Source organism: Aotus nancymaae, unplaced genomic scaffold, assembly GCF_030222135.1.
Source record: "Aotus nancymaae isolate 86718 unplaced genomic scaffold, 86718_ANA_hifiasm-v0.15.2.pri h1tg000006l, whole genome shotgun sequence".
Classification (NCBI taxonomy): domain Eukaryota; kingdom Metazoa; phylum Chordata; class Mammalia; order Primates; family Aotidae; genus Aotus; species Aotus nancymaae.
Window position 1 is genome coordinate 67,198,440 of NW_026988417.1, and position 16,439 is coordinate 67,214,878.

Here is a 16,439-nt window from a genome sequence, read left to right on the forward strand (position 1 = left end):
AAAAGAGGTACTTTCCTTCAGAGCCTGAATTTGCAACAATCTGCTAATAGAAAATTCACGGTGCCTATGCTATGAGGGTCCCTAGGTTTCTTGTGTAGAGTGTTTTGAAGCTTCACTTACACTACCTTGTGTCTTAACCATTTTTCAGCCTTATTCTCAGATGTATTATTATTATTAATAAATTTCTATTGCATCATTTTTGTGATGAATTTATGCCTATTTAAACCACTTTATTGAGATATTGATATGTGACAATTATACATATTTAAATGTACAACTCAATGAGTTTGGGGATAAGTATAGACATGTAAAACCATCATACCACCAAGGCCATAAACATCATCATCATCCCCCAAAGTTTCCTCCAGCCCCCTTTTTATTATTATCATTTTTGGGGCATGGGGGTGGGGGTAACAACACTTAACATAAGGTCTATGCTGTTAGGAAATTTTAAGTATACAATACAGTATTATTAGCCACAGGCACTAAGTTATATAGTAGATATCCAGAACTTAAAACTTGTATTCTTTGATCATCTCCTCCTTCACCTCTCTAAGCACCCAGCAACCAAAATTCTACTGTTTGCTTCTACAATTTTGACTATTTTAGATTTCACATATAAATGTGATCATGCAACATTTGTCTTTCTGTGTCTGACTTACTTCATTTACTATAATATCTTCTAGACCTATCTGCATTGTTGCAAATAGCAGGATTTCCTTTTTTTAAAGGGCTGAATAACATCTCATTTTATATAGATATGTGTATATATATGTATGTATGGAGGGTGTGGGTGTGTATATACATATTACATATTTACTTTATTGAACTGTTGATGAGCATTTAGGTTGTTTCAATATCTTGCTATTGTGAATAATGCTGTAATGAAGATAAGAGTGCAAATATTTCTTCAGGATGTGATTTTAAATTTCTTAGAACAAGTCCTGGAGTGAAATTGTTAGGTCATATGGTAATTCGATTTATAGTATTTTGAGGAAACTCCATACTGTTTTCCATAATGGCTGTACCAATTTTCATTCATTCCAACAATTTGCCAGGGTTCTCTTTTCTTCAAATCCTCACCAACAGTTATTTTCTTTTGTATTTTAAGTTACAGCCATCCTAACAGGTGTGAGGTGATATCTCATTGTGGTTTTGATTTTCATTTCCCTGGTGATCAGTGATGTTGAACAACTTTTCATATACCTGTTGATCATTTGTGAGTCTTTTCATATATCCAAAAATTTGTTGCCAAGGCCAATGAAAATAGCTTTGTCCCTAGTTTCTTTTAGGTGTTTTGTGGTTTTATAGCCTTTAATCATTTTGAGTTGATTTTTCATATATGATGTAAGAGAAGTGTCTTATTTCCTTCTTTTGCATGTGGATATCCAGTTTTTCCAATACAATACAATCTATTGAAGAGGTTATTCATTCTTTATTTTGTGTTAATGGCACCTTTGTCAAAAACTAGCTAACTTTATATGTTTGAGTTTATTTCTTGGCTATTTATTCTGTTCCATTAATCTCTGTGTCTATTTTAATGTCAGTACCATACTGTTTTAGTTACTATAACTTTGTAGCATACTTTCAAATCAGGAAATGTGATGCCTCCAGTTTTGTTCTTGTTCAAGATACTTTTGGCTATTTGGGGTCTTTTGTAGTTTCATATTGCTATCAGCTAAATATTTATATCTTCCCAAATATTGAACCCTAATCACCAGTGTCATGATTTGGGGAAACAGGACCTTTGGAATATGAGTAGGTCATTAGTATTACAGCCTGTAAACTGGATTAATGTCCTCATAAAAGAGGCCCCAGAAACCTGCTTTGCCCCATCCACCATGTGAGGACTCAGTGAAAAGACACCATCTAAGCCAGAGAGCAGGCTCTCAGAAGACAATGAATCTATCACTGCATTTAATGTGGACTTCCCAGCCTCAGAACTGTAAGAAATACATTTCTATTATAAGCCATCCAATTTATGGTTTGTTAAAACAGCTCAAATCGACTAAGATACATGAATTTTAGGATTGTTTTTCCCACTTTGACAAATGCCATTGGAATTTTGATAGAGATTTCATTGAGTCTGTAGAGCACTTTAAATGGCACAGATATTTTAACATTCTAATCCATGGGGATAGATTTTTATTTATTTATGTCTTCTTCAATTTCTTTTATCACTGTTTTTTAATGTTCATGGTACAGATCTTTCACCTCCCTGGTTTTATTTCCAAGTATGTTATTATTCTTGACACTATTCTTTCCACATTTTGTTGTTAGTGTATTGAAATGCAACTGCTTTTGTATTTTGATTTTTCAACTTGCAACTACATTAAATTTATCTATTAGTTCTAACAGTTTTTTGGTGGAGTATTTGGGGCTCTCTGTATATAAGATCACATCATCTGCAAATAGAGATAAATAACATATTTTTTGATTTAGATGCATTTTATTTCCTTTTCTTGCCTACATGCTCTGTCCGGGATTTAAAGTAACTATGGTGAATAGTAATAGCAAGAGTGGGCATTCTTGTTTTCTTCCTCATCTTAGAGCAAAAGCTTTCAGTTTTTTACTACTGGGAATATGTTACCAGCGGGCTTTTCATACGTGGCTTTTATGTTGAGGAATATTTCTTCTATACATAATTTGAGGGTTTTTGTAATTAAAGAATGCTGAATTTTTTGACATGCTTTTTCTGCATCCATTAAGATAACCATATAATTTTCATCTCTCATTCTATTAATGTGGAGAATCACATTCATTAATTTTCACGTATAGAACTATCCTTGCACTTTAGGGAAAAATCCCATTTGATCATAATGTATGATTGTTTTACTGTGCTGTTGAGTTGCTTGTTAATATTTTATTGAGATTTTTTGCATTTATGCTCATTAGAAATATTGGCCTGAATTTTTTTTTCTTATGGTGTTCTTTTTTGCTTTAGTATCCGACTAATACTGGCCTCATAAAATAAGTTGAAAATTATTTTATCCTCTTCAATTTTTTGGAAAGTTTTGAGAAGGATTCACATTACTGTTTTTTAAATATTTGGTAGAATTCACCAGTGAAGGCATCTAATTCTGGGCTTCTCTTCATTGAGAGATTTGTGATTAGTGATTCAATCTTCTTACTTGTTATTGGCCTATTTAGATTATCTATTTCTTTATAATTCAGTCTTTATAGGTTGTATATTTCTAGGAATTAATCCATTTTTTTCTAGGTTATTCAATTTTTGGTGTGTAATTGTTCATAATAATTTGTTATGATTCTGTATATTTTTGTGATATAAGTTGTAACATCTCTATTTATAATTTTATTTATTTGAGTCCTCTCTCATTTTTCTTAGTCTAGCTAAAAATTTGTCAATTTAGTTTATCTTTCAAAACACCAACTCTTAGTTTTATTGATCTTTTCTCTTAATAACACTACAAGACTATTTTGTAGTCTTCATTTCATTTATTTTTCTCTAATCTTTGCTATTTCATTTACCTAATTTTTAGCTTTGTTTTCTTTTTCTAATTTCTTGAAGTGTAACTTTAGATTGTGTTTTGAGATCTTTATTTTTTCTTAATGCAGGTGTTTACATTATAAACTTTCCTCTAGATTTGCTTTTGCTGCATACTATTAGTTTTGGCGTGTTCTGTTTCCATTTTCATTTACTTCAAGATATTTTTATTTTCCCTTTTGTTCATTTTTTGACCTGTTCAGGGTTCAAAGCTTTGTCACTTAATGTTTACATACTTGTGAATTTTTAAAATCTTTATGTTATTGATTTCTAGTTTCATTCCACTATGCTCAGAAAATATACCTAATATTATTTTAATCTTTTTAAATTTGTTAAAACTTTTTGTGTGTGTCTGTTTTATAGTGCTTCAGTTTGCTGGAGAGTGTCCATAAATCTCATAGGCTTTCTTCTTATTATTTATTTATTTTGTTGTTTGTTTATTGTTCTTCTGGCTGGGTAATGTCAAATGATCTTTTTTTGAGTTCACTGATTCTTTCTTCTGCTTTATACAGTCTGCTGTTGAAACTCTCTATGAGACTCGTCACTTTAGTCGTACTTCAGCTCCAGAGTTTCTATTTGGCTTTTTACTGCTGGAGCAGGGGGAGGGAAGAGCAGGTTTCTTTCTCTTTGTTGAGCTTCTAATTTTGTTCCAATATTGCTTTCCTGATTATTTTTAGTTCTCTGTGTTTTATTGGAACTCACTGTGCTAGTATAAGGTGGTTATTTAGAATTATTTGTTAGACAATTTATGGATCTCCATATTTTAGAACCAAGTACATTTGCTTTATTTTGTTCTTCTGATGGTGTGTTTCCCTGATTCTAGCACAAGGGGCCTAGCTTTTGACCTATCCTGGTTTTTGATATGCCTTCATCATTAAGTTTAATTATTTCTAGCTTTTGGTTTAAGGTGAGAGATATGCAACACTGTCTTTTCCTTGAACATTTGGAAGCCCTTATAAGATTATTAATTGGCCTAATTCTAACATTGCTGTGTCTTGAGGAATAGAGAGGCCAAAGGAGATGTAGAGATGATAAAGGGCCAGTCATTGCAGCAGTTTCAATAGCCATGACATTTGTCAATTAACTGTCTTATTTGGGTTCAGTTCGTGAAGCCCAAAAATAATTGCAATAGTAACATCAAGGATTACTGATCACAGATTATTGTAACAGATAAACCCTAAATTTGTAAACAATACAGTATCTACAAACCAATTAAATAAGGTGCAATTAATAATAATAATAATAATAAAGGTCTGCCTGCACTCTGCACCAGGGGAGGAATTTCCACCTCAATAGTTATTGGTAGATGATATATGATCTGCCTTTGATTTTCATCCATACAAAAGAAGTAAAACACCAAAACATATTAAATATTCATACAACTTTTATAAATATAACAGAATTTACTTTCTCTATATTACCTAAATTAACTCACCTGAGGAAAAAAAATCCTTGTACATGAAAATGAAGTTTGGCTAAACAAAACCCTCTAATACAAAATTTTTGTTTTAGTTTTTTTTTTTCTTAAAAGGAAACAGAATGAATTTTTTGGTGTCTAGTATAATTATTGGATTATTTTCTGATCCCAGTTTTAGCAATTTTAACTGCAAAATGTGAATAAAAGTAAGGATGCCTCATGTTGATTATGACGAGAGATTTATAAATGACTAAATTTCTGTCTTTACATTTCCCCCCCGCCACATTGAGCATCAGTACAGTACTATGGCAAAAACAAAAACAAAATTAATTTGTTTTAATACTTATGCAACAATCCTGCAGGATGAGCACGTGTACCCCAGAGATAAAAGTACGGTAAAAAAAATGAAAGATGATCTCCTTTATAAAATATTTGACTAACTCAGTGTTAATTGAGAACTTGTTATTTTTTTCTGAGATTCTTAGTTGGAAATACTTTGTTTTCTTAAAATAATCAGTGGGTTGGAAATCCTTTAACATCAAAAATATGGCATCAATTATGGATATATACCTGCATACCTACTTAATAGAGAAAAATTACAAAGTACAGAAAAGATTAAGAGATTATTTAAGTTCTTTTAAGGTTAGTCCAAAGAAATAACATTAGCAGATATTTGCTTCTTTCTTTGACATTCTGTTCAATGTGTAACTGACACATTTTACATATTTACAAGATGCTGAGTGAACATAGTTATGATAAATTACTCTTTGATGAAACGGGCAGTGTTCGAAGTCCTTAACGTATATATAAAATACACTTAATCCTTTCAACCACCCAAGGAAGCTGTTACCAGGTTTTTCCCCACATTACAATTTACAAGGAAATTAAGGGGCAGGGAATTTACATAATTTGTCCAAGGTTTCACAACTAACCAAATTTAGAATTTGAGCTCCATACTGCATGGCTTTAATCACTACACAATTAAAAAAACAAAAAATGTTTTCTGAGATAGGTAATTGAGAACTTCAGGAGAGTAATTTTTTTTAATGTTTGCTTTTCTCATGGTTAAATAGCTCAAATTTATCTTCCCTAAAAAATAGGAAATTGCTCAAGCTTACAGTGTTCTATTTCACTAATGTCAAGAATTATAGTGCCACTAAAATGGTATACTTGAAGTTAATGAAATCTACATTTATTTATCTATCTGTCCACTATTCCAAGTCAATGTATTTCACCTCCAAAATCAGGTCAGTGGAAATGAATACTGTACCTTAGGAGCTTGCAAGAAGGGAAAATAGGCATCTTACTTGGCTCTTAGTTGCTGAAACGAAAATGATAGTTTTCTGCTGTCCCAGTTTGGGCACTTTATCATGTTTTAATAAATAAAATACTTTGCCTTCAGCATTAATAGGAAGCTGTCCACACCTTTATTTTCCTCATAACAAGAAAAAAGAAAATGTTTACTATAATGACTTCCAGATCCAACCAAAATATTGGCATAAGCAAATACTTAGGATAAATAGAGCATCAAAAATTTTACAGTGCAGTCAAAGGGGTAAAATATTTCAAGAATCAGCTTTGTAGAATAATCTATAACTATGCCTAAGACTTTTTTTTCCCACCTTTAATATATCTATTTTCATAATTCAATTCCTAACAGTCCCATATTTATTTTTCAGAAAATTAAGAAAGCATTGATATTCTACCAATATAATCCAGTTTGTTCTTGTTTTAATAAGTGCCTCCTCCAGCCAAATATTCATCGTATAAACTGAATGGCAGATCTATATGCCCCAGCATTAAACTTACGGAAACTTCAGTTTTAAATAAATAGAGTCATTGCTAAAATAAAAGTGTTAGTTTCTAAATTCTATTTTGAACTAACACATTTATTGTGTCCTGCAGCTTTGATTAGCGCTATATAATATATCTTTAAAATCCAGAATTGCTGCTGTATCCTAAGTACGAATGGAACAGTAGGAATGGGCAGGAAGTATAGTGTTGCTCTAACCGTGCTCACCTTGGGGAACTGTGCCTTACAACTGTCAACTCTATTGCATTGCAATTACTACTACTATAATGACTCTGACTCTAAGAGAAGAATGAAGATGTCTGAAGGTGGCATTTAAATCTCTGGATGCATCCACTTGGTCAGTCCAGAACCTTTCATCAGGTGAAAATGTCATCCACTTAGTCCAGTCTTTAGTATATTTGTCCTCTCTACCTGGTTTGAGTCTCTTCTACCTTCTAATAACAGAATACTGGTTTTCCTTTGGAAACCATCTTCCCTTCCTTCCAGTCTGGGTGATTCAGATAGGTTGAACCACCTATCTCTACTCTAAAGCTCCAGGAGTGAGCTGACATCCCAAAGTAGTATTGGCCATTCCTTTCAACCCTGGTCCACCCTCATAGCTCAGAGGTGGACAAGTGATCTAACAAGCCAAGTCAGAAAAATCTCCTGACACCACTTTGTCAGAAAATGGCGGGAAAAACGGTCCCTTGCTTCCTGCTGGGTTATAGCTGGTAAGATAAGCTTGGAGCTTTGCCAGTGCTTTACATAAAATAAAGCCAGCACAGAGAAAGGCAGCTAGACCTGTAGTGAGACTGGTTATTGAAGAGAATTTTTGAACTCTAGGACCAAGATTTATCTCATTTACTCAGAAGTCAAATAAAGTAAATGGTACTCTCTATCTCAAAGGGTTGTTATGATGAATAAATGTGTCAATATTTGTAAAACAGCAATATATTTCATAAGGAAATGAAATAATTCCCATTTTCATTAAGCCAGCTTGAGTTGGTTTTTGTTACTGACTGTACTGACTGTTTGAGTTATCTTTCTAACCAGAAGGGAATTTCAACTTGAATTTCATTGCTCTTTTCATTTGATTCAGCATTTTTATTGATTATTTTCCCAGCATTGTAAAATAGGAATGAAATTAGGTGCCACAGATACAAAGACAATTAAGACATATTCTGCTACCTTCTAACTCTCAATACAATACAGGAGATGAAGGTACAAATAGAAGATTTTAGAAGAGCCTGGTAAATACAATGACAAACTATGCACAAAGTATTAGGATCAAGGAGGGGGTATCTCATACAATTCTTACGGGTTAATTAGTAGGTTTGTGAAAGGTGTTACAGAGGTTTTCCTACAAGAAGTGGTTACATATGCGAGTTTTAAAGGATGACGGGGTGTTTTCCAAGTAGATGGGGAACAACCAAGGGTTGGAAAACGCTCCATAGGAGACAACCAAGTAAGCAAAGACATGAAAATTGGAAAGTACGTGGAAGTCCTAGAAGCAGCAAGTGACTCAAGTAGGTGGAGTTCATCCTGTGGACAGGGAGGGGGAAGCAAATGAGGCAGGAGGGGAGATCAGGAACTCCACATGGGAGGCCATGTGCCTGTAGGATCCTGCTTGTCTGTCAGTTTGAATGTTACCATCACTGTGAAACCTTTACATGTGTCTCATGGTGTTTCCATGTCCCTTGTGGACAGATTTCTTTATTGACTATTTACCATAGGGAGAGTGGGAAGGCAAGAGTAACCTACAGGTTCAAGGAATGTGTAGAAAATGAGGGATGATGGATACTAAATTCAAGAGACATTTATTAGATGCATACAACACAAAAGGGATTGTGATCAGTTTTGTAACAGATAGTGGATAAAGCCAAAACTCCAAACATGAAAATTTGTTTTGATACTTGACACTTCCTTCTGCAACACTGCTAGTCTTCTAATTCTGTAATAAAGACATCTCGATCATTTCAATAATCTGTAATTATTTAAGTTTATTTGAGCTAACACCAAGCATCATTTAATATGTAGATGTGAACATCATTCCAAAACTTAAAAAATCACTCTTAGTATAAACTTTTTTTTTGCCTTTTCTTAAGATCGTTGTTTAAACTTTCATGAAAAATATTGAATGATTAAATCACATTATGTTAATGTCAATTATAAAAAATGTGTAATCTAAGAACTACAGGAATGCCAAAATTACAAAAGAGTATGTCAGAAAAAAAATGCAGAAAATAAGCAAACATCTCTATGGAAATATTTTTATGAAACTAGATGGTTGTACTGTGCATAAAAACATCATGATGACTCTGGTATTATGAAAGCACAATGTAGGAAGTTGAGAGATGAGTTATAAATCACAGCAAACATATCATGCAAGTGGATGAATACATAGTTCAACTAGGAAAGTTACAAATCATCATAAAAAATTTTGATGATCAGAAAATGTCCTCTGTAATGTTTTAACATTTGAAATGTATTGATACATTATTTATGACTCATCTATGTTCTCTTTGGAAAGGCAAATGTGGTGTAAGCAATTGCTGGGTAAATTGTCAATACATGTCAGTCAAACCAAGTTGGTTGATTATGTTGCTTAACTCTTCTATATTGTTAATGAATTTGTACTGATTTACATATAAAGTATTGAAAGAGTTTGTTAGAATCTGTAACTATGATTATATATCTGTCTATTGCTCTTTTTAAATCTCTTCATTTTGGGGTGTGTGTGTGTGTGTGTGTGTGTGTGTGTATTTGTTTTTCTTTTAGAGACAAGATCTTGCTCTGTCTCCCAGGTTGGAGTGCAGTGGCACGATCATAGCTCACTGCAGCCTCAAACTCCTGGGCTCAATTGATTCTCCCACTTCAGCTTCACGAGTAGTTTATTCATTTTGATAATGTGTTTTTAAGTCCATAAGAGCTTAGGAATGTTTTGTCTCTTGTTAAGTTGATCCCTTTTTATTTTTAATCAGTCTTTATTTCCAAGACTACTTCTTCCTTAAGGCATAATATAGTAATTAGGCCTTCATTAGCATATCACTTCTTAATAACTATACTAATAATTTATATGAATAGCATATTAATATTCAGTAATAAATATATTAATATATACATGTCAGGTTTCAATATATTAATATATCAATGTCAGCCCATTTTTACATGATATAACACTATTAATTCTTTTAATTTCAAGCTACCATGTGCTGAACTTGTTTTTACTTTTACTTTTATTTTATTTATAAATGTTTTATATTTAATTGTAAAAATTGACACATAACTACTGTACATATTGATGAGATACATAGTAATGTTTCAATATATATAATGTATAGTGATCAGAGTGGGGTAAATTAGCATATCCATCATTTCAAATACTTACCATTTCTTTGTGTGGGAACATTTGATATCCTTTTAGCTGTTTGAAACTATATATTACTTTTAACTATAATCATCCTAAAGTGGTATAGAACACTAGAACTAATTCCTTCTATCCAGATATAATTTAAGGTATATCTCTTTCAAGAAGCATAAACATGTCACATTTATGTAGTCTGATAATCTTTGACTTTTAACTGGACTGTTTATTCTGTTTAAATTTACTGTAATTCTTAATATAGTTGTATCTAAGTCTACTATCTTGCTATTATATTTCTTTTTGAAAAATAAACTTTAAAATTTGAATAATTTTAGATTCACAACAAATTTGTGTGGGTACAGAGAGTTTCTATATCTGATCTTTAGCTCAGCATCCCCTAATGCTGACATCTTATGCAATTGTAGTACCTTTGTTAAAACTAAGAAATTGACATTGGCACATTGCTGCTAACTAAACTCTTGTTTTTATTCAGATTTCATCAATTTTCCAATGATATTTTTTTCTATCCTAGGATCCAGTTCAACTTACCACATTGTATTTAGTCCTCATATCTCTTTTATCTCCTCCAATCTGTGAAAATAACTTGGTTTTGTCTTGTTTTATATGACCTTGACAATGTTGAAGCGTACTTATGAGGAGTTTTGTAAAATGTCCCTCAGTTTAGGTTTTTATGATGTCCTTCTTATGTTTATACAAAGGTTATGGATTTTCTGGAACAATATAAATGGAGTGGAAGTGTCTTTCCATCACATTATATCAGGCGGTGCATAATATTCACATGCTATAACCGGTTATCACCAGTTTTTTTGTTTGTTTTGGGGATAATACTAGTATCTCCTCATAAGGTCATTAGGAAAATTAAATGAATCGATCTATGTAAAATGCTTAGAATAGTACTCTCTGCCATAGAAATGCTGGCAATTGCTGCTGTTGTTTTTATTTTCTAGCAGTGGTTATCACTTGGGTTTTAAAAGACCTTATATTAAGGTATTGTGACCTTAAATTGAATTTCCATTTCTTTCCCAGAGGTTGATCACCTGGAGCATTCATATAGCTCCAAGCAGTCAATCTCTAAGAAAGAAACAAAAATTCTCAATTTTACTGGTTCCCCCAGGTAGGGAGTAGGTACAATTTCAACAAACTATCAGGTTTTTTACATAAGCCTTGAATGCAAATAATCATTCTAAAGCAAAGCTCTGACTCCTTATAAATTCGTAGTAATTATGAATTACTTCTAGAAAAAAGTAAAAAGATTAAAAAAAAAAAAGACCAGTGCAGTGGCTCACACTAGCACTCCCAGCATCCTGAGAGGCTGAGGCAGGCAGATCACGAGGTCAGTAATTCGAAACCAGCCTGACCAACATGACTAAACTGAGTCTCTACCAAAAACACAAGAAACAGGCAGGTGCGGCGTGCACCTGCAATCCCAGCTACTCAGGAGGCTGAGGCAGGAGAACCGCCTGGGAGGCAGAAGTCGCAAGGAGCGGAGATCATGCCACTGCATGCTAGCCTGGGCAGCAGAGCAAGACTCCATCCAAAAAGAAACAGAAAACAAATTACTGTATAAACTACAAGGTCGTTAAGGTAGGGAACCTCTTATACTTGATCACTTGGTTAAGATTGTCTGCCACATTTCTCCGCTATAATGGTTTTTCCTTTTTCTTAGTCTTTTCTTTGGAAGCCAGCCACTAAGTCTAGCCACACTCGCATGGAGAGGGGAAGTAAGCTTCACCCTTAGGAAGGAAGAAACTATACTCATATTATTAGCAATTCTACTGTAAAGATTTATCCCTTCTGCCCTTGATTCATGTGTTGGTTTATTCCTTCATTTCTGTCTTCTTTTGTATTATTTGGCTATTTTCTATTATACCATTTTATCTCCTTTTCAGATTTAGTCCAAAATTTTGCATTTTCCTTTTAGTTGTTGCCCTATACAATATTTGTTCTTGCTATGATTTTTTCTTAATACTTTCTCTAACAATTGAAGAGACATGTTATAGTCTAAATCCATTTATCTCCCAACCTGTCTTTTGTGCTATTTTTATCATATATTTTACTTTACAGTATCTCCATAGGTCATTTTTTAAACACCACAAGTTTTGTTTTTAGTTCTAAGGCAGAATAAACTTTTCTAACTTTTGCTCCCAATCTCATTAAATGGGAAAGAATTGCCTAAGTGTTTGAAAAAACTGCTTACCAAAAGCATCTAGCAGAAGCCGATGTTAAAGTATCAGTAACATTCAAAAATTTGTAAAGAACTAATTTTGAATAACAGATTAGTCAGTGTGAAAAACAGCTATGTGTTATTCAAAATTAGAATTATCAAGGTGGTTGGGGGATAGTGTGGACTTTCTAAAAGCATCAGACACTCCTTTCCGAGTAAGGAAATATAAGGGAAGTGCCAGCTAGAGGCAGGCACAGATTTAGAAAGAACCTGCAGTCTCACAGTATAACACCTTGGGCACCTGGGAGGAACCAAAATCAAGAAGAATTTTTTTAAAAACTACATAAGCATTTTTTTCATAAAACTTTTATTATCATATCATTTGCAAAAATGTAACAGTAATGATAACTTCTCTGTTGCAAGGCAAAGAGAAACATTGCAGAATGGACGTTAAACAAGGCATTATGCCCTACACACAAGACATAAAATATCCAAGGGAAACTTCAGCATAAAAATGTTGAACACATGATGTGAGATAATTTCAATAAATAACAACGGACATTCATTTTTTTAAAAAAACAAGAAAGTATAAAAAGTAGATGGGCACATACATTCCTTACCCTAACAGTGACCTCACTAATTGCTTGCATTCCAACCCCCGCACTCCGCAATTCCCTACCCTATCATTTATCAAGTTGGCTCACACGTAATGGTCTCCCACTAAATGTTAGTTTAATGAGACATTTAAAACCCATCATATTCCAATTAAATAATCAGGACTGAGCTATATTTGATGAAACACACTCACATCTTTAAATAACAACATGTAAAATATTAAAATACAAGCTTTCAAAAATAAATACATAAATAAGTAGAACTCTCCTAAGAAATAGTCAAACACATTAAGTCCTTTCCAGGTGTCCCAAGAAAGCAGCTGTTCTCTTTCCATTTTCAGCTCTCATTGGGCAGGGATCACCCTGCAGGAAGTGCCAATGATGAGCTGATGAGCTTCTTACTTCACTCCTGTCAGTTGGCGCTCTCCCTGTGATGAGAAAAGGGTTACTGTTGCAGGTGCTAAGGAAGGCTCTTCTGTCACTCTGGTGGCTGAAGCTTGCTTGGAGCAATGTCCGCCTGCTTACTCTTGCCCAGCCCTGCACTCAGGGAAGGTCTGGGAAAGAGCCAAAACATAATGCTCACTGATTGTCACATTGGGTTAGAAATGTCCATTCATGATCTCCCTTAAGTTGCACACAACCCTGTGAAATAACTACCATTATCTACGTTATTTTGCTAAAGTTCAAAGAGATTAAATAATGTTGACAGGCAGCCTAGCCTTGAACTCATTGGGGTTGTCATTGCAAAGTCCCTGCTCTTCACCAAAAAGACTTAAAGGCCCAAAGTGCCCAAACCAGACATTGCATTTTTCAGGTCTGAAGCCCGTTAGGGACCGAGGTAAACATCGTGCCAAAACAGGCAGGAGGCATTTTAGCATTGTTATCAAATCTACTTAGTATTTCAGAAATGTACGTTTATCCTCACTTATTTCAGTAGGGGTTAGGAGGACACGGAAATACCGAAATATCCTCAGGCACCAAAGCAGATTAATAACCTTCATGGCAACTCTGCGAAAATAATTTTTTCAGTCCTTCAACTAACCCTTGAGTTTTCCTGATTTACTATTTCAGGGCCAGATGCCAGTTTTTCTGACCAACGGCTCTAGTCGCCTGTGTACATGGAAACTGTAACTCACCTGTTCAGAATCTTTTCGATGATTTTCTTAACCATGGGGGATGCGGGGTTCAGACAAGCTTTCTGCCCATTCTTGAGTGTGGCTCTGCAGAGAGAAGGGAATCCGTGAGGCAGGAGGTCGGGCTGGGGACAGGGTTGGGACAGCGGGAGGGTCTGGGACCGCGGCGGTGGCAGCGGCAGCGGCAGCGCAGGGCGGGACTTACATGACTTCGGTTTGGTCGCAGTGGGGTCCCGGCCGCTTCACTTCCACACTTTGGATGTTCTTGAGGTGAATTCCCTGCAGGGTCTGCAGACAATGGCAGCGCAGTTCATTGGCCAGGGGCGCTCCTAGGGAAGAAGAGACTCGCTGATTGAGCGGGGCCGTGGGCGCGGGGCGCCCACCCCAGCCGCGTCCCGCCCCGGGGTCCCCAGGACGCCAGGACCCACCTGCCGCGCGCCGGCCGGCGACCACCAGGAGCAGGAGTAGCAGCGCCGCCCGCAGGAGCCGGGGGTTGCTGGAGTCGGCGGAGAGCGCGGCGCGGGCCATGGGGCTCAGCAGGCGGGTCTGGCGGCGGTGAGAGGAGCGGGAGAGCTGGCGGGGAGGTGCCTGCGGCCCGGGATCTGTGGCTCCCCGAGGTCGGCGAATCCCTTTTATGCATGTTTGGGGCTGGAAATCCCTGAGCCCCCGGGTCAGGGAAAGTCCCAGAGCTCCTGATAGATCCGGAGTCCAGAAGGAAAGCACAGGCCCCTCCCCCGGGTGGAGTCGGGTGTCGGCGAGGGGCCCACTGGTGGCGTCCGCGCCTCGCCCTCCAGAGTAACTCCCGTGGGTCTTGGGACTTTGGGATATTCACTTTCTGCCCCAAATTCCTGGAGGGACAGTGAGTCTACCTCTCTGGAGATACTGCCTGTCTGGGGGGACCTCAGGTGCCTGATAACCCCAGCATACAGGGTAATTGTTGGAAAGACCTGGGGCAACCCTTGAGAACCAGGGCAGGGAAGGCAAGACTTCTTTAGAGGAAGAGAGCTTTGTCTCCTTAGTTATCAGATTTGCTGGGAACCGGGAGATAGGCTAGTTTTCCCTCAGCTGTCCTCTATCGTATAGACAGTCCTCTATGTTAACCTCTCTGCCTCTCTCATTTTCGGTTAGCCTATTTCATGTACATCTAACATCAACGCTGTGAAAGTACAGCCATCATCTCGGATTTCAGAGAAGATTGTTCTGCTTGTTTCATGTTTTGCATATTCTCTAATCACACTTAGAATATCTTGTTTACGTTTTCCATCTGCTAGCAACAGATTATCAGTGTCAAAAGTTGAAGCCCTGGCTGTAACACGACCTCTTCTTTCATATCCTGCATAACTTCCTTCTTGCCTCTGAAATGTTGAAACTTCCAAAATTCCCTGGAGATCTTCTCCCTGTTGGGAGGGGTTCAGACTGGATCTAGAAATATGAAACTGGCTATCACTCTGAAGTTGTGGAGGGTCCAGGTCCAGCAGGCTCACAGGCTCAGCGTTTCTGGTTTTGTCTTTGTGAATGACACTGAGGAGCAGGCAAACACCATTCCCACTGAAGGAACAAACAGCTGCCTGCTGATAACATTTGAACACCAGATCACAAATAAATCACATTCCGTATACTATAGAACTTTCTGGTATTCAGTGTTGGGTCCTCTTTCTCTAGAAACATTAACAGAGCTCTTTTTTTTCTGATCTGGAATTTCAGTCTTTTAACTTGACACCTTTGTCCCTTTTTCTACTGTTTTAGAAACACAAGGAGAGTGCTGAGAGAAAAAAGCGAATGAAGCATGTCAAGACGCAGTGGACATTTGCAGGCTATGCGGAACTTGATTCCTGAGGAAAATGTCATCAAAATCACTTGTTTTGTAAATGAAGTATAAAGGAGAGGGTTTGTGGTTGTTGTTTTTCCCCCTAACATGCCACTTGTATCAATGAGATCTTCATAAGCTAAAGCTTATAATGCTGTTGACTACAAAAATAAATTTATTGTCTTGTTAGAACAAGTGTTTCTCCAAGCCTAATTTCTTTTCAAGAGTTGAATGCCAGGATTTTATGCAGTCTTTAAACTTATTCAAGCACAGTTCTTAAAGAAATAGAAGAATCTTTAAAAATGGAAGATGCATATTTGTTCAGGTTTTTAATATTTTTCTTGTGAAGTGTGCTTCTAATTATTGTGTAATAACCCTCTTATCCCTCTTTTTTTAAAAAAAATGGAAGATTTGGTGGCTAAATTCCATTTGCCCTGTAATCATGGAACCTCACAGAACTGGGAGACATTCAAATCTGGGGGTTTACATCTCCTAGGCCACCTGTTTTCCAGTCACTGCTACAGCACTAGCTGCCTGCAGATGTCACCTGGAAACTCCTTGCCTCAGCCAAATCAGGTATCTTTCACTTTCTGGCCCAGTGCTTCTCTGTTGCTGCCAGGAA

At 36.1% G+C, this 16,439-nt stretch overlaps 1 protein-coding gene across 2 annotated transcripts; it reads right to left on the bottom strand.

Moving 5' to 3' along the window:
- Positions 1-12,611: 12,611 nt before the first annotated feature.
- On the bottom strand, positions 12,612-14,538 carry LOC105725378 (C-X-C motif chemokine 2-like). 2 transcript variants are annotated; one of them, XM_012464394.3, is made up of 4 exons: positions 14,439-14,538; positions 14,216-14,339; positions 14,014-14,097; positions 12,612-13,305 (listed from the first exon to the last, which is right to left on the bottom strand). In XM_012464394.3, the coding sequence occupies exons 1-4, from the start codon at positions 14,536-14,538 to the stop codon at positions 13,290-13,292; spliced, it is 324 nt and encodes a 107-aa protein (XP_012319817.2). In that variant the 3' UTR covers positions 12,612-13,289. The 2 variants fall into 2 exon arrangements, with proteins under 2 accessions (XP_012319817.2, XP_012319816.2); XM_012464393.2 differs by having other exon boundaries at positions 12,612-13,431.
- Between the last annotated feature and the right edge of the window lie 1,901 nt (positions 14,539-16,439).

What these genes read in the sequence shown, in the direction of transcription:
- LOC105725378 (XM_012464393.2), bottom strand. Translation starts at nt 14,538, where the DNA reads ATGGCCCGCGCCGCGCTCTCCGCCGACTCCAGCAACCCCCGGCTCCTG. An exon ending in TGCGACCAAACCGAAGTCAT is followed by an intron (nt 14,098 to 14,215) that starts GTAAGTCCCGCC and finishes TTCTCTCTGCAG; the next exon opens with AGCCACACTCAAGAATGGGC. An exon ending in ATCGAAAAGATTCTGAACAG is followed by an intron (nt 13,432 to 14,013) that starts GTGAGTTACAGT and finishes GCTCTTTCCCAG; the next exon opens with ACCTTCCCTGAGTGCAGGGC.